Source organism: Sciurus vulgaris (assembly GCF_902686455.1).
Source record: "Sciurus vulgaris genome assembly, chromosome: 1".
NCBI classification, from domain to species: Eukaryota; Metazoa; Chordata; class Mammalia; order Rodentia; family Sciuridae; genus Sciurus; species Sciurus vulgaris.
In genome coordinates this window covers 173,757,197-173,776,654 of record NC_136461.1, presented here as the reverse complement: position 1 = coordinate 173,776,654, position 19,458 = coordinate 173,757,197, and the positions used below count along the sequence as shown (strand labels likewise).

Genomic DNA, 19,458 nt, shown 5'->3' with positions numbered 1-19,458 from the left:
AACTATTTCCTGTCTTCTACTACTTTTGGTTTTGATTTGTTCTTCTTTTTTGAGGGCTTTGAGCTGTAATGTTAGGTCATTTATTTGTTGACTTTTTATTCTTTTATTCAATGTGCTCCATGCAATGAATATTCCTCTTAGTACTGCTTTCATAGTGTCCCAGAGATTTTGATTGTTGTATCTTTGTTCTCGTTTACCTCTAAAATTTTTTTTTTATTTCCCCCCGATGTCTTCTGTTATCCATGCATCATTCAATAGCATATTATTTAATCTCCAGGTGTTGGAGTAGTTTCTGTTTTTTAATTTGACATTCATTTCTAATTTCATTCCATTATGATCTGACAGAATTCAAGGTAGTCTCTCTTTTTTTGTTTGCTAAGAGTAGCTTTGTGGCATAACATATGGTCTATTTTATGTGCTGCTGAGAAGTAAGTGTATTCACTCATTGATGGATGAGATATTCTACATATGTCTGATAAGTCTAAATTATCCATTGTGTTATTGAGATATATGGTTTCTTTGCTCAATTTTTGTTTGGAAGATCTGTTCAGTGGTGAGAGAGGTGTGTTAAAGTCACCTAGAATTATTGTGTTGTGGCCAATTTGGTTCCTGGTATTGAGAAGGATTTGTTCAATGTACATAAAGGATTTGTTCGATGTTTGAGGCATAGATATTTACGGTTGTTATGTCTTACTAATTTGTGCTTCTCTTAAGCAGTATGAAATGTCCTTCTTTATCCCTTCTAACTTTGGCTGGAAGTTCACTTTATCTCATATGAAGATGGATAACCCCACATTTTTACTGAGTCCATGTGCATGATATGTTTTTTCCCAGCCTTTCACCTTTAGTCTGTGGGTATCTTTTTCTATGAGATGAGTCTCTCTCTCTCTCTCTCTCTTTTTTTTATTATTATAAACAAATGGGGTACAAATTGTTGAGATGAGTCTCTTGAAGGCAGCATATTGCTGGATCTTTCTTTTTAATCTAGTCTGCCAGTGTATGCCTTTTGATTGATGAGTTGGGCCATTAACATTCAGGGTTATTATTGAGATATGATTTGTATTCCCGGTCATTTGGCTTATTTTTGGTTTTTAACTTGACTTGGTTTCTCCTTTATTTGGCTATTCCTTTAGGGTAGTTCCTTCCTTTGCTGACTTACATAGTTGTTTTTCATATATTCCTCATGGAATATTTTGCTGAGAATGCTCTGTTTTGCCGGTTTTCTATTTGTAAATTCTTTTAACTTTTGTTTATCATGGAAGGATTTTATTTCGTTGTCAAATCTGAAGGCAAGTTTTGCTGGGTCTAAGATTCTTGGTTGGCATCCATTTTCTCTCAGAGCTTGAAAAAACTGTTACAGGCCCTTCTAGCTTTTAGGGTCCAGGTTGAGAAATCTGCTGATCTGTATTGGTTTCTTCCTGACTGTAATTTGATTTTTTTCTCTTATAGACTTTAAAATTCTACCTTTATTTTATATGTTAGGTATTTTCATTATAATGTGCCTTAGTGTGGGTCTGTTGTAATTTTGTCCATTTGGTGTCCTATGAACCTCTTATATTTGATTTTTCATTTCATTCTTCAGATTTGGGAAATTTTCTGGTATTATTTCATTGAATAGATTTGTTCAGTCCTTTGATTTGTTTTTCTGTGCCTTCCTCAATCCCAATAATTCTTAAATTTGGTCTTTTCATGATATGCCTTAATTCTTGGAGATTCTGTTCATGATTTCTTACCATAGTCTCTGTTTGCTCAGCTTTGTTTTCAAGATTAAATATTTTGTCTTCAATGTTCTGTCTTCCAGGTATTCTATCCTATTGTTTATGCTTTCTATGGAGTTTTTAACTTGGTTTATTGTTTCCTTCCTTTCAAGAATTTTTTCTTTTCATAATCTCTATGTCATCATTGAAATGAATCTTTGCTTCCTATATTTGCTCTTTAACTGTTGATTGGTACAATCATTCAATGCCTGCATTTGGTCTCTTATCTCATTGTTTGCTTCTCTGATCATTTTAATTATGTACATTCTGAACTCCTTTCAGACATTTCTTCTGCCACACTGTCACTGGATTTTATTGATGCAGTATCTAGGTTTGTTTGGGAAACTTTCTTCCCTTGTTTTCTCATATTGCTCATGTATCTTCCCCTCTAGGAGTGCAAATCTGAAGTATTGCAGTTTCCCTTAGTGTACTTGCAGGTTTGCAAGAACTCACCTTCCCGTCTTCAGTAGCCTGAAGTCTTGGAGGAACTTGATAATGCAGTAACCTAAAAAGGATGCTGCCCCTCTAGAGATGGTGATGGGGTATATTCCTTGCTAGTGGGCAGAGGTGCCTCCACATGTTGACAGATGGTCAACTGAAGGGGCACTAGACTAGACTGTGGCCCAGCTGGGCTGGGTCCAATTCTCTGGGCTAGCCTTCCCAGTCAGTTTGTTAGTTTTTACTTGGTCACTGTTTTTTACAGTTCTCATTGAGCAGGAGGGAGAAGTTGTTTGAGGAAGGGGTTAACTGTATCTACCTGAAAATATTTAAAAGCCTCATAGCAGGTGAAACTTTCCCTTCAGAGTTTGCTATCACTGATTTGTAAGAGAAAAAATCTTTTGGGGCTGCGGTTGTAGCTCAGTGGTGGAGCACTTGCCTATCAGGTTTGAGGCACTGGTTTGATCCCTGGTACCACATAAAAACTAAATATATAAAATAAAGACATTGTATGCATGTACAACTAAAAAAGATATTTTATAAAACCCTTTAACACTCCCTTTACTGTTCTCCCACCACTCCATATTAGGCTTTGTTTCCAGAGGAATTGATGTCTTTATGCAGAAAGAAACACATAACTTCTATCTCCATCTACTATAAAACAGTAGTTCTCATTGGGGAAGTTCAGCAGTATAGGAGGTTTTCTGGAAGTAAATGAGGATGTTTTGGGGTCACTGCTGGCATTTCAGGGATAGGAGTTACAGAAGTTTAAGAGGTCCTATTGTGAATAAAGCAGTTAATCCTGCAAAATGAAGCCGTCTCACACATAAATCTCATAGGTAAAACCCTATTCATGAAAATTTGGGCATAAAATCTGTTTTCAATCTTAACACAGTTTGTTTTTTACTTTTATATGATTTTAATATTAATAGTTGCAGAAATGCAACTACTGAAATAAAAGGTTAAACTATGCTTTGTTTAAAACTTTGTCAAGTTTGTCACTATTTCAGAAAATACAGCACCAAAAGCAATACTAGTTGTGGTATTTAAAAATGACTTGCATAAGTCATTGTGTAGCCATCCCATTCACAATAATTATACCTGACTACTCTACTATGTCTTCTAATATGGTCACACAAAAGCATCTGTATACTGAAATACGCATTACTGTAACTTAAATTACTTTCCTTTATAGTTTATTTATTGTACATTTTATTTTTTAATACTTTATTTCATATAGGTGAACACATTTTTATTTTTATATTTTATTTTTATGTGATGCTGAGGATCGAACCCAGGGCCTCACATGTGCTAGGTGGTGCTCTACCACTGAGCCACAACCCCAGCCCTATTGTACATTTTAAATTATATGTATATATAGGTTTTACCACTTTTAATTTTCACTTCATGTTATATTACTGTTATCTTCATTTCAAGATAATAAAAGTTCCATTATAAAATATTTGTAATGTAAGAGGGGTATTAGCATGAGGGGTAAAGTGAGGGTGTTAAAATATAAAAAGAAATGATTTTATCTTAGAAGGGAAGAAAGGGAGAACACTGGGCATGTTAGGGTTGAAAACCATGAACCTAAACAGTAATACCTCAGTTCAAAGAAACGTCTGGAGCATAGTGATGGGAAAAGTGAGAGTATGAGCCTCTTTTTCACGTAACTTCTAAGTTTCCACAGTCCTAAGGAAACGTGCTTTTACTGTCTCAGCTTCTGCCGGTTTCAGAGTCTACACAGTCCTGAACTAGTGCCCACAGTCTACCTACCAAAAGTGATAAAAATCCTTGGACCAAAAAGGAACATAAAACATAGTGCTACAACAGCTCCTCATGAGCCTTTGAATCTGTCAGCTTCCATAGTGGTGAGGTCACCTTCACTCCTGACCATGATATGGAACTCTATGTTATATATTACCCTTCATTTGGTAACAGAATTTTTCAAAAACACTTACCTCAGTAGTAGTTCCAATATCAGCAGATGGGCTGCATGTGCTAGCATCTGGAGGAGCTGTGCCTACACTGCTTCGAACTGGAGAACTAGGGACAGGCCCTCCCACAGTCTCTGAGTAGGCTGAAAATGAACTGAGATTGCCTCTCCTCTGAATCTTACTCCAGACCTTCTTCATGGTATCAGTTAACTCATAGAAGAGCTGGACCTGGGCAAAAAAAAAAAAAAAAAAAGCAAAGGAAAACTTTTTCAACTTCTATTCACAAAGTCACAATCCACTAAAATACTAACTATGAGAAAAATAACCACTAAACAATCTACAAAACAAAAATGTACCAATATTTTGCCACTTGCTATTTGCCTCATGCTCACATTATGATATTTTATAATCAACTCAGCATTTCTGTGGACTAAAACCCTAACAGCTTGTTATGAAGAATAGATTTAAGAAACTAAAAAATAGAACAAATTCAGTTGTCTCTTAAGCAGAGGATAGGATCAGAATAAGAAAACACACATACACCCCAGTAAATGTAATTATTTAATGAAATATAAAATGGTTACTATCATTTCTAAATAATTTATTTAATTTTCCATTTTTATAAGACATGACTCTGAAACTAGGATTTCTGCTTGGCAAAATTAATCACAAAAGAATGATAAAGCGTAGAAAAAAAAACACAAAATGTTACATATGGGACTTTTTTATAAAGGAAGAACCTATCCAACCCACTACTCCAGTGGGATATGTCATTCCAATATTCAGAGAAAACAACTGTTTAAGTTGTACACTGTTTGGCTGTACTCTAACATATTTACACAAGATTTCATAAATAAGCATTAATCATGGAATTTGTATAACAACATATTGCCATATATTGTATAAAACAAGCTCAGGAAAAAAAATGCAAACACAATATATAAGCAAATCCACAGCTGGAAACCATATTCTGCTTGCCATTTAAGAAAAAAAAAGTGAAATTCTCATATTTATAAGAAGTTTCAGCCCCAGGACACATCCAGATGATGAAGCTGTCTTCTTATGTGGGCAGAACAGATGCATAAAAATACTGTTGTCAATTCTTATTTGATATAAAACAGTTCTTGGGTATACAGTTTTCTCCTGCTTTTTGTGTAATGAAGTCTCAAATCTCAGGTTATAACTGTTTTTGTTTTTAAGTAATGTAACGGCTAAAGATCCTACAAAACACTTCACAAAGAAAATTTTTAGTTCAATTTTTTTTCTCCCTTGGAATGATGAATAAATTTCTTTCTACAATGAAACAATTTTGTTGCAAATCACATTTTTAAAAAGGTTATTTTGATTTGTTTTTAAATAAGAGAAGTGACTAATAAAGTAAAAGGAAAAGAGTTCTACATACTCTAAAGAGCAGAGGTTTATTTACTTAAGAGAAATGATGCTTTTATTGTCACTATTTCTAATTTCTTTGTGATTATTAAAAAATTGTGTATGAAAGTCAAAAATGTTGTGTTTAAAGTGTCAAGCAAACAGTGACATAACCATTAAATATATTTCTATTTTCAAAGAAGAAAGTTACTAAAAGAAAACAGACTTTCTTCAAAAAGTAAATGAAATATTTAACATAATAAATATTCAAATCTTACCCTTCACATTTACTGAAAAAAACTGTGCCAATGAAAGCTACAATGAACTACCACTTCCCACCCACTAGAATTAAATTTTTAAAAAATATTTTTAGTTGTACAGTAACACAATAACTTTATTTTATTCATTTATTTTTATGTGGTGCTAAGGATTGAACCCAGTGCCTCACATGTGCCAGGCAAGTGCTCTACCACTGAATTACACACCCGGTCCTTAAATTAAGTCCTAAAATAAAAAAGCCTAACCATTCCACATATTGGTGAGGATAAAGATCATCTGAAACTCTCTACTGAGGAGAGTGTAAAATTTACACTACAATTTGATAGTTTTGAAAAATTATTTATATGAGTGAGCAATTCTACTTTTAAGTATTTCTACCCACAAGTAAAAACCTATGTCCACAGAAACACATGTCCACAAATGTTCACAGCACCATTACATGTAGTAACCCAAAATGGAAAGATTCTACAGCGGTAATCCCATCCCCCCATACACCAAATTACCTGAATAAGAATTAATGAAGCCAGATGAAAGACCATAATGCCTAGTGTAGTAAAAAAATAAGAAAAGATGCACAGAAGGTAAGAAGAAAGAGCTGTAGGCATCACCATCCCCTAAGTTAGCAGCATAGAGAGAGGCACCTCTCATTTGGGAAAGGGAGAAGAAATTAAATTTCAGGCCTCAGACTTAAAACATATTACTATGTACACCACAGTGGAACTCAGTGCAGGGCAAAATACCATAACCCCTGCCACAGGTCAGAATCTATACACCGAGCCATTGGAATTGTGATAGGCAAGCAGCAGACTGTCTCAATCTCAGGAAGAAGACAAGAGAGGGACTCCACTCATTGAGAAAGGGAAGAAAAGCAAGGCAGGAAAGCTAATAAAGGCTTTGTCTTGGAGCTCAGTGAGAGGCACACTGAAGTGAGACTTAGCACCAGGCAAAAATCAAGGCTCATATACCCAGGTCAGACCTCACAGAGCAAGACACTAGACCTGATCTAACATCAAGTGGAGACCACTGCACCAGTAGGACAAACTCATGTTTTAGTCTGTATTACCTCCAGCTACAACATGGAAATGGGCACATGAGGCTATCCAACATCTTAGAACTATGACACTAGGAGAACCCAGCTTAGCATAAGTTTTGATTGCCAAGAGACTACCTTCATCAGCAATACCCCAACTTTGGCAGAATAATGTACAGAAAGACTATTTGCTGAGGGTAGTACAGGGTAGTAAGCATGAGACTTGGTCATGGACCTCAGATCCAGGCTATTAAAATCTGACACTAGTAAGATCCTAATAGTCTTCAATCCCAGGCCTGCCTGAGGACAGGGCCTATAAAACAGTCCTGATGTTACAAGAGAAATGCAACCCCAGTCCATTGGTCTTACATTCTGGTCAGCATTATGTAACCTAACTGCAGTAATCTTGGTCTATTAGACATCTCAGAAGTAGACGGCGCAAAGCAACATAGGCTTTGGTCTTACCCAGTGCTACCCAGGGCTCAAGGTGTGACACAGTAATGAAGCATCAATGTCCACAGGAATGGCACAGGAACCTCAGGTGGGTCCACTGTGGCTCTGCAAAGAGCCAAGAAGAATTCCATAGTATCTGATCACAGGCCAGTAACTATGGATAAGATGAATGGGTCCTGCTAGTGGCCCCTGCCAAAGGCTTGTAGGATAGACCACCCTCTCTAGGTAAATCCTCAGTTTGTGTTGAACAACACACCAATGGTGAGTATGGGACAAAACTGGGTCTGGATCATAGCCTAGTGCTAAAATAGCACAACTCACCAACAGCAGACTCAGAAAACTGAATAGCACCATTTAGTGATGAAATAGTGGTAGTGACTACAGACAAAAATCAAGCAGTCTGCTTAGAATTTTTGGAAACACATGCACAAAGTCAAATTATAAAGACCGGAGTAAGTACCTAATCCTTCAATGCTGAGATGTTTTCACATACCAACATGCATCAAAAACTTTGTTCCACCACATGGTAAAACTAAGGTACAACAAATTGACCATATAGTAATTAGTGCAGGTGAAATCTCAGATAGAGAATTTAAAACACTTGCTTTAAGAATACTTAACAAACTTCAAGACTGAAAAATGATTCAATAGTCCAACAGAGAAACTTAACAAATGAAACAAATTTAAAAGTATAGTAAAGTGTAACTAAAAACATGATAGAAGGCATAAATATGAATACATCAAACAATAAATAATTAGGGAATTTAAGGATAGGATATTTAAAAACATATAGCTGGAAGAGAAAAAATAAAGAATGATGAAGCAGAATCAAGAAAATGTATAGGAACTTGTAGAATGCATTGAAAGAGTAAAGGGTAAAAGGGCTCAAGAGAAACTAAACCGTCGGAGAGTTTATCCAAAGAGATAATAGAAAAATTCTCAACCCTACTGAAGGAATCACATATCCAGATACTGGAATATCAAAGGTCACTGGTCATATTTAACTCAACCAAGTAAGTCTATCCCCAAGACAGATTATAATCAAGCTCTCAGAGGTGAACAATAAAGAGAAAATCCTCAAGGCATCAAGAGAAGAGAAACAGTACACAAGAGTGTACCAATTCACTTGACGACAGCCTTCTCAGCAGAAACCTTAAAGTCTAGGTAAGGGTAGCCTCATATTTTCAGAGCACTAAAAGAAAAAAACCTGCCAACAGGAATACTGTATCCAGCAAAGCTATCCTTAAGAAATGAAGAGGAGTTAGATGATTCCACACAAAAAAACAAAAACAAAACAAACAAACAAAAAAAACAACAAAAAAACAAAAAACAAAAAACCTAAGGGAATATACCTCCACCAGACCCATCCTACAAAAAATGCTAAAGGGAGTTCTTCAAACTTAGAAGAGACATAAATATGTAAGAACAAAACAACAAAAGGTATAAAACAACTGGTAAAAGTATCTATACAAAGTCAGAATGCTCTAAATGTTATAAACATGGTATATAAACCATTCATTTCTTTAGTATAAAGATGAAAATACAAAATAATTAAAATAATGACTATGTTAAGAGAAAGATAATATGGAAAAATGTAAAGCAGGACATCAAAAATTCCAAATGTACCAAAGAACACAGTGCAACTGTTGTGTTTTTATTAGTATATTTTCCTTTTATAGTTTCTTTTTCATCATGATAGATGTTATGTTGGAATAATTTTGTTATAATCAAAATATATTTTTGTAAACCTCAGATTAACCACAAGGCAAAAATAGGGAAACCAAAAATAATGAGCAGGAATCAAAACATATTATCAGATAAGTCATTTAACCACAAGGTAAATTGTAAGAAAAAGGAAAAAAACTATATAAAACTAAAATTCAAGGTACAAAATGGACTTTCATAGGAACTTACAATCAATAATTTTCTCAATTGTAAATGAATTAAATTCTCCAGTGAAAAGATACATGGTGACTAAATGAAAATCAACACAAGTCATGCAAGGTGGTGTATACCTATAATCCTAGAGGCTCAGTAGGCTGAGGCAGGAGGATTGCAAATTCAAAGCAAACCTCTGCAAAAAGCAAGGCACTAAGCAGCTCAGTGAGCCCTACAAAATAGGGCAGGGGTGTGGTCAAGTGCCCCTGACTTCAAACCCTGGTCCCAGAAAATAAAAAAAAGAAAAAGAAAAAGAACATTCAACAAAACAAAACAAAAACAAAACCCAACTATACACAACTTACAAGAAATTCAATTCACATCTAAGGAAATGCACATACCAAAGGAAAAAATGGAATAAGATATTTCAAGCAAATGGTGGAATCCAAAAGAAAGCAAGAATACTAATATCAGAGATGCAAGATGCAAATTCAAAATCAGTAAAAAGACATGAAAGGTATAAAAAATAAAAAACATAAAACATGAAAAAGATACAAAAAAATAGCATAAAAGGGGGAACTTCAACATTTGACTTTCAGCAATGGACCACCCAGATAAAAACAACAAACAGGGGAGTTAAATTGTACCCTAGACAAATGGACCTAACAGACATCTATAGAACATTCAACATCTACAGAATACACATTCTTCTTAGTAGTATATGGAACACTGACCAGGACAGATCATCTTTTAAGCCACAAGCTATGTCTTAACAAATTAAAAAAAAAAATCATATTATATATATTTTCTGACTATAATTAAACTAGAAATCAATAACATAAAAACTTTGCAAACAAAAAACAAATGGAAATTAGACAAATTATTCTTCAAAAATCAATGAATAAATGAATAAATTAAGAAGGAAGTTAAAATATTCCTTTAAGCAAATGAAAATGAAAACACAACATACTAAATCCTATGGGAAACAGAGAAAGCAGTGCCAAAAGGGAAGTTTATAGCAATCAATGCAAAAAAGCACAAAGATCTCAAATAAACAATGTAAGTTCGATCTCAAAGGAAAAAAAAAAGTGGAATAAATATTAAAGATCTGAGCAGAAACAAGTGAAATAGAGATTTAAAAATAATACAAAGGATCAACAAAACAAAGACTTGTTTCTTCAAAATTAAAAGTACTTCCCTTCCCCAGAAGAACTAAGAAAGAGAAGATTCAAATAAAGAATAACAGAGATGAAAAGGGAGACCTTATAACTGACACCACAGAAACACAAAGAAACACCAGAGATTATTATACATAACTATGTTCCAATAAACTTGATAACCTAGAAGTTATGAACAAATTCCTGGACATATTAACCTCATCAAGATTTAACCATGAAGAAATAGAAAACCTGAACAGACTAATAGTAATGAGATTGATTCAGAAATGTCTTCCACCAAAGAAAAGCCCAGGATCAGATGGCCTCTTCTAAACACTCAAGGAAGAATACCAATTTTTAAAAAATTTTTAGTTGTAGATGGACACAATGCCTTTATTTTATTCACTTATTTTCATGTGGTGCTGAGGATCAAACACATGCTAGGCAAGTGCTCTGCCACTGAACCAGCCCCAACCCCAAGAATACCAATTATTCTCAAACTTTCCCCCCAAATTAGAAGAGCTTCTTCCAAAGTCTTTCTGTGAAGTCAGTCTCTTATACCATAATCAGACAAGGACTCAAAAAAATAAAAATAAAAAAAGTTTTGGGTCAATATACTTGATGAACATACATGCTGTTATGGTTTAGATATGAGGTATCCCCAAAAACTCATGTTTAACACAATGCCAGAAAGTTCAGAGGTGAAATGAATGGATTATGAGAAGTGTAACCTGATCAGTGGACTAATCCACTGGTGTATTAACTGGGTGTTAATTGTAGACAGGCAGGGTGAGGCTGGAAGAAGTAGCTCACTGAGGGTATGCCTTTGGGGTTCATATTTTGTCTCTGGTGAACAAAGTTCTCTCCCTCAAAGAAGCTGCCATGTCCTGAGCTGATTTTTTCCACCATGCCAATTTGGCATAATGTTTTCCCTCACCTCAGGCCCAGAAATGTAGAGTCCACTGACCATGAGCCAAAACAAACTTTTCCTCCTCTAAGTTGTTCTTGTCAAGTCTTTTGGTCACAGCAGCACAAAAGCTGATGAAAGCAGAAACTGGTATCAACAAGTGGGGTCACTAATGTGACTAATCTGACCACATAGTTCAGAAAACTTTGGAACTGGTTTGTGGGAGGAATTTTGAAAAGTTGAGAGATGCAAGCTGGACAAGTTTTAGAACATTTTAAGTAGAGCTTAATGGGTGATTCTGGTGAGAGCTCAGAAGACCAGGATGATGATAAGACTGTGGGCAATGAATATTGTTCTCATTATATTTCAGAGAAGAAGGGGACTCTAGACTAGGGGCTGTTCATGTTACATTATGGCAAAAAAGTTATCTTCATTTTACTCATGTCCTGAAACTACAAGGCTGAATTTAAAGGTGAAGGACTAAATCTAGAAGGGGAAATTTCATGGCAGCACAGCATTCAGAGGGTGGCATGGACACTGCGGGCAACTTTTAGCTAAGTTTACTGTCATAATCCAGGGCAGAATGCAGAGCAGAAATATCTGAAGAACTTGCATTTTGGCCAGAAAGGTGCAAGTAAAACAGAGACTAAGGAAGGAGATTATAATCACTGAAGAGATTCTACACAATTTACCCAGAAACAATAGAAAAAATGGCTTGAGGGCATCTCAAGAATTGACAAGATCATACTAATCTCAGACTCAATGGTGTCAAAGTAAAAATTTCTTTGAGAAGAGACCATGGGGGAATCCTGCTTGCCCAGGGGGGTCTAGGAAGTCGTTTCACTGTGCCCAGCTGCACAGGCAGTTAGAAATTGTTGCAGTCATGGTCCCAAGAGGCTTGCTATTACTAGAAATGGTGCAGACCTTGGCATCAGCCATGTGGTCCTGGTTCTGCAGGAATTCAGGAGGCTGGACTTAGGGGTTCATGGAAGTTTCCACTGAAACTTCAATGGAAGATCTGAGAGACCAGGTAAAATGAAGCAGGGTTGAAATTTCTGCAGGCAGCCTCTCAGAGGGCAACAAATGAAGATGTGAAAAGAAAAACCTAAAGTGAAGCACCTTAGGTTAGGACATGCCAGTAATGTGAAATTTCTACCAAGGAAAATTGAAGGAATCAAGCAAAGACAAGCCAGGAGGGAATCCAGATGGGCTGCAACTAGAAAGCCTTTAGTGGCACAACCACAAAAGTCCTTTAAAGAGAACAACACAATACCATGTGTCCCAGATGCTAAATACAAAGGTACAGGACTTGTTTGCCTAGCTTGATCTTGGTCTTGCTTTAATCCTATGCTTGATCTTGGTCTTGCTTTAATCCCATCCTTTCCTTTTGTGTTCCTATTTCTCCCTTGTGAACTGGAAATGTTTACTCTATGTCATTATAGATTGGATATATGTAACTTGCTTTTCATAGTTGCAGGTGAAAACATCCAAGAGATTGCCTTGAGTTTCATATGAGACTTAGACTTGACTTTTTGGTAATGCCAAGACTGTTAAGACCATGGAAACTCCTGGAAATGAACTAAATATATTTTGCATTGTGATGTGCATATGAGATTTTATAAGTCAAGTACAGATGTTATGGTTTAGAGATGAGGTATGCCCTCAAAAGCTCATGAGTGATATAATGCAAGAATATTAAGAAGTGAAATGATTGGATTATGAGTAGTATAACCTAACCAGTGGATTAATGCACTCATGGATTAACTGAGTGGTAACTGTAGGCAGGTAAGGTGGGGCTGGAGGAAGTATTTCACTGGGGGAATGCCTTTGGGGTTTACATTTTGTCCCTGATGAGCAGAGCTCTATCCCTGATTCCTGGATGCCATATCCTTAGCAGCTTTCCTTTGCCACACCCTTCCATCATGATGTTTGCCTCATCTTGGAACCAGTTATGAAATAGGCTATGGGATAAACTTCTGAAACTGTGAGCCAAAATAAACTTCTTCTCCTATAGGTTGCTTTTGTCAGGTCTTTTGGTCACAGCAAAGAAAAAGCTAATAAAACATACACAGAAATCCTCCATAAAATACTAGCAAAATACATCCAAGAGCAAATTTAAAAGATTCTTCAGGATGATCAAGTGGTATTCATCCCACAAAAGCAAGGAAGGTCCAATGTAAGCAAAATAATAAATTATCAAATATAATGCATCAACAGAATGGAGAAAAAAACAGCTGAGCCCACCCCCAGACACCGATGTCAGCGACCTGTAGCTGAGCCCGTCACCACACACCGAGGTCAGAGACCAATAGCTGAGTCTGCCCACCTGCACCCCTACTGCTGAGGGACAAAGCGCCTGCCTCCAGACTGACTCAGTGCACCCTCGCTGGGGCTCCCCAGCTTCTTTGGAGGCTGGTGCAGGCATTTTGAATGATTCCTGAGGGCATGGCCATCATCATTGGAAGGGAGGTTCCCTTCCTGAGACACTTACAGGAGACTGGAGGCCCTTTGATAGGTACCTCTATTTACTCACTTACATCCTACACCCTTCCCCATCCTCTTGTTCACAACTAGAAATACTGTAAATAGTAACTGAACTGATTCTGTTTATTTTAAAAATGTTAAAGTCTTTATAGGGGCTATCGGATTCAGGACTACATTTTCTCTGTATTGGGTACTACTGGTATGGATCTCCCCTTCAAAGGAGAGGTAGTGGAAAACTGCAGGGCCACAATAAGCCTGCAAGGCAGGAACTTCAGTATCTCTGATCTTCACTGCTAGAGGAGAATATACAAAAACAATATGAAAAAACTGGGGAGGAGAGTGTCCATAAAAAATGAAGATGCTATTGACAGCATGGCAGTAGAAATGACAGAAAAAGAGTTTAGACTCTGCATAATTAAAATGATCTGTGAAACAAAAGACGAGATGAGAGAGTAAATGCAGGCAATGCATGACCATTCCAGTAAACAGTTGAAAGAGCAAATGCAGGAAGCAAAAGAACACTTCAATAAAGAGAGATTCTGAAAACAAACAAACAAACAAACAAACAAACAGAAATACTTAAAATGAAAGAAAGGATAAACCAAATTAAAAACTCAATAGAAAGCATCACCAACAAAATAGATCTCATGGAAGACAGAATCTCAGACAATAAAGACAAAATATTAAATCCTGAAATAAAGTTGAACTGAGAAGATGTTAAGAAGTTATGAACAGAACCTCCAAAAATCATGGGATATCATGAAAAGACTGAATTTAAGAATTATTGGGATTGAGGAAGGCACAGAGATACAAACCAAAGGCATGAACAACCTGTTCAACGAAATAATATCAGAAAATTTCCCAAACCTGAAAAATGAAATGGAAAATCAAACACAAGAGGCTTATAGAACAAGTGCCCAAAATTATAACAGATCCACACCAAGACACATTACAAGGAAAATACCTCACATACAAAATAAAGATAGGATCTTAAAGACTTTGAGAGAAAAGCATCAGATTAAATATAAGGGAAAATGAATACGGATATCAGCAGATTTCTCAGCACAGACTCTAAAAGCAAGAAGGGCCTGGAACAATATATTTCAAGCTCTGAAAAAACATGGATGCCAACCAAGAATCCAATACCCAGCAAAAATAACCTTCAGATTTCATGATGAAATAAAATCTTTCCACGATAAACAAAAGTTAAAAGAATTTACAAATAGAAAGCCTGCCCTACAGAACATTCTCAGCAAAATATTTCATAAGGAGGAAGTAAAAAGCAACAATACAAGTCAGCATAGGGAGGAACTACCCTAATGGAAAAGCCCATCAAAGGAGAAAGCAAGTCAAATTAAAAAACAAAAATAAGCCCAAATGACCAGGAATACAAATTATATCACAATACCACCCCTGAATGTCAATGGCCTAAAATCAATAATCAAAAGACAAAGACTGGCAGATTGGATTAAAAACAAAGACCCACAATATGCTGCTTTCAAGAGACTTTTATGCTTGCCTTAAGGGAAGCATAAAACAGCAACATATAACAGTTTTAAATATTTATCCCCAAACAATGGAGCATCTATGTATATCAAACAAACCCTTCTCAATTTTAAGAATCAAATAGACCAAAACATATTAATGGTGGGGGACTTTAACACACCGCTCTCACACTGGATAGATCCTCCAAACAAAAACTGAACAAAGAAACTACAGAACTAAATAATACAATGATACAGACTTAATGAATGTTTACAGAGTATTGCATCCATCATTGAATGAATATACTTTCTTCTCAGCTCATGGATCCTTCTCCAAAAGAAGTAAATACAAAAAAAAAAAAAAAAAAAAAACCAAGTTACAAATCCTACCCTGTATCCTATCAGACCATAACGGAATGCAATTAGAAATGAACAATAAAATAACAAACAAAAACTACTCATACACCTGGAGGCTAAATAATATGCTATTGAATGATGCAATGATAACAGAAGACATCAGGGAAGAAATAAAAACATTCTTAGAGGTAAATGAGAACAATGACACAACATATCGAAGTCTCTGGGACACTATGAAAGCAGTACTAAGAGGAAAGTTTGCTGCATTGAGCTCATACATTAAAAAAATAAAAAGCCAACAACTAAATGACCTAACATTACATCTCAAAGCCCTAGAAAAAGAATAACAGATCAACACCAAAAATAATAGAAGACAGGAAATAATTAAAATCAGAGCTGAAATCAGTGATATTGAAACAAGAGAAATAATTCAAAAAAATGACAAAACAAAAAGTTGTTTCTTTGAAAAAGTAAACAAAATTGATAAACCACTAGCCACACTAATGAAGAGGAGAGAGAAAACTAAAATTACTAGAATTCATGATGAAAAAGAAAAGGTCACGACAGACACCACTGATATACATAACATAATTAGAAGCTACTTTGAAAATCTATACTCCAACAAAATAGAAAATATTGAAGATATTGACAAATTTTTAGAGACATATAATCCTCCTAAACTGACATCAGGAAGACGTACACAATCTAAACAGATCAATTTCAAGCACCAAAATAGAAGAAGCTATCAAAGCCCTACCAACCAAGGAAAGCCCAGGACCAGATGAATTATCAGCTGAATTCTACAAGACCTTTAACAAAGAACTGATACCAATATTCTTCAAAGTATTCCAGGAAACAGAAAAGGAGGGAACCCTTCCAAATTCATTCTCTGAGGCTATTATCACTCTGATACCAAAACCAGACAAAGACACATCAAAGAAAGAAAACTTTAGACCAATATCCCTGATAAACATAGATGCAAAAATTCTTAACAAAGTGCTGGCAAATCACATACAATAATATATTAAAAAGATAATGCACCATGATCAAATGGGGTTTATCCCAGGGATGGAAGGTTGGTTCAACATCCAGAAATCAATAAGTGCAATTCATCACATCAATAGGCTTAAAGTTAAGAATCACATCATTATTTCCATAGATGCTGAGAAAGCATTTGATAAAAAACTGCACCCCTTCATGCTTAAAACACTAGAAAAAATAGGAATAGTAGGACCATACCTCAATATTGTAAAGACTATCTATGCTAAGCCCACAGTCAACATGATTCTAAACAGAAAAACTGAAAGCATTCCCTCTAAAAACTGGAACAAGGCAGGGATGCCCTCATTCATCGCTTCTATTCAACATTGTCCTTGAAAAACTTGCTAGAGCAATTAGACAGACCAAAGAAATTAAAGGGATACAAATAGGAAAAGAAGAACTAAAGCTATCACTATTTGCTGATGACATGATCCTATATTTAGAAGATCCAAAAAACTCCACTAGAAAACTTCTAGAACTCATAAATGAATTCAGCAAAGTAGTAGGATATAAAATCAATATGTGTAAATCTAATGCATTTCTATTCATAAGTGATAAATCCTCTGAAAGAGAAATTAGGAAAACCACTCCGTTCACAATAGCCTCAAAAGAAAAAATAAAATACTTAGGAACTGATCTAACAAAAGAGGTGAAAGACTTCTATAATGAAAACTACAGAACATTAAAGAAAGAAATTAAAGAAAACCTTCGAAGATGGAAAGATCTCCCATGTTCTTAGATAGGCAGAATTAACACTGCCAAAATAGCCATTCTACCAAAGGCCCTATACAGATTCAATGCAATTCCAATTAAAATCCCAAAGACATTCCTCATAGAAATAGAGAAAGCAATCATGAACTTCATCTGGAAGAACAAGAGACCTTGAACAGTCAAAACAATGCTGAGTAGAAAATATGAAACAGGAGGTATCACAATACCAGACATTAAACTATACTACATAGCAATAGTAAAAAAAACAGCATGGTATCAGCACCAAAATAGACAGGCAGAACAATGGTACAGAATAGAAGACACAGAGACAAAAAACACATAAATACAGTCACCTCATACTAGACAAAGGAGCCAAAACCATACAATGGAGAAAAGATAGCCTGTTCAACAAATGGTGCTGGCAAAACTGGAAATCCATATGCAGTAAAATGAAATTAAATCTCTATCTCTCACCCTGCACAAAACTCAACTCAAAATGGATCGGTGACCTAGGAATTAGACCAGAGACCATGCACCTAATAGAAGCAAAGTAGGCCCAAATCTTCATCATGCTGGCTTAGGATCAGATTTCCTCAACAAGACTCCCAAAGCACAAGAAATCAAAGCAAGAATCACTAAATGCGATGGATTCAAACTAAACATCTTTTCTCAGCAAAGGATACAATCAAGAATGTGAAGAGAGAGCCTATAGAGTGGGAGAAAATCTTTTCCACATGCACTTCAGATAGAACACTTGTCTCCAAAATTTACAGAGATCTTACAAAACATTACACCAAAAATACAAAGAACCCAATCAATAAATGGGCAAGGAACTGGACAGATACTTTAGAGAAGACATACAGGAAATTAATAAATATATGAAAAAGTGTTCAACATCTCTAGTATAGAGAAATGCAAATTAAATCAACTCTAAGATTTCATCTTACTCCAATTAGAATGGGTATTAGGAAGAACACAAACAATAATCGATGTTGGCGTGGATGTAGGGAAAAAGGCACACTTTTACACTGCTGGTCGAGTTCCAAATTGGTGCAGCTACTCTGGAAAGCAGCGTGGAGAATCCTCAGAAACTTGGAATGGACCCACCTTTTGACCCAGTTATCCCACTCCTCAGTTTATACCCAAAGGACTTAAAATCAGCATACTACAGTAACACAACCATATCAATGTTTTTAGCAGTGTAGTTCCCAATATAGCTAGATTGTGCAACCAACCTAGATGCCCTTCAACAGAAGAATGGATAAAGAAACTGTGGTATATATACACAATGGAATATTATTCAGTCATAAAAGAAGAATAATATTTTGGCATTTGCAAATAAATGGATGGAACTGGAGAATATCATGCTAAGTGAAATAAGCCAATCCCAAAAAACCAAAGTCCGGATGTTTTCCCTGATAAGTAGAGAATGATAATGGGGGTGGGTAGGTGGGGAGTAAGAAGAATGAGGGAACTTTAGATTATGTAGAAGGAAATGAGAGGGACAGGGGTATGAAAAATGGTGGAATGAGACAGACATCATTACCCTATGTGCATGTATGATTACACGAATGGCATGAATCTACATTGTGTAAGACCACAGAAACGAAATGATGTACCCCATTTGTGTACAATGAATCAAAATGCAGTCTGTAAAAATTTTTTAAAATAAAAATTAAAAAAAGAATGGAGAAAAAAATACAATCATGAAAAAGGTGCAGAAAAAGCATTTTATAATTCATCATACTTCCTTGATTAAAAAGTCTGAAAAATTAGATCTAGAAGGAACTTATCACAACATAATAAAGGCTATAAATATAAAGATAACAGCCAGGTGATGAATGGGGAAAAACTGAAACCCTTCTCTCTGAGGTCTGGAACAAGAAAAGGAATCCCATTTTCACCCCTTTTGTTCAACATAGTACTAGAAGTCCTAGCCAGAGCAACCACAGAAGAGAAAAAAAGAACAGGTTCCAAAATGGAAAAGAGGAAGCCAAATTGACACTGCTTGTATATATAAGACTTTGTATATAGGAAGTCCTAAAGAATTCACCAAAAGACTTTTAGAAATAACTACTTCAGCAAAATTGCAGAATACAAAATCAATATACAAAAATAAATAGTATATATATACACCAATAGCCAGTTGAATGAAACAGAAATCCAGAAAGCAATCC

The 19,458-nt window shown here is 35.6% G+C and overlaps 1 protein-coding gene across 1 annotated transcript in view; it reads right to left on the bottom strand.

Annotated features, from left to right (window-relative positions):
- LOC306653220 (intermembrane lipid transfer protein VPS13B-like) overlaps nucleotides 1–19,458 on the bottom strand; it is a gene marked incomplete at its 5' end in the record, with an annotated part of 899,457 nt that overhangs the window by 374,358 nt on the left and 505,641 nt on the right. The window contains 1 exon segment of the mRNA XM_079126163.1: nucleotides 4,157–4,360. Within this exon segment, the coding sequence (XP_078982289.1) occupies nucleotides 4,157–4,360 (204 nt within the window).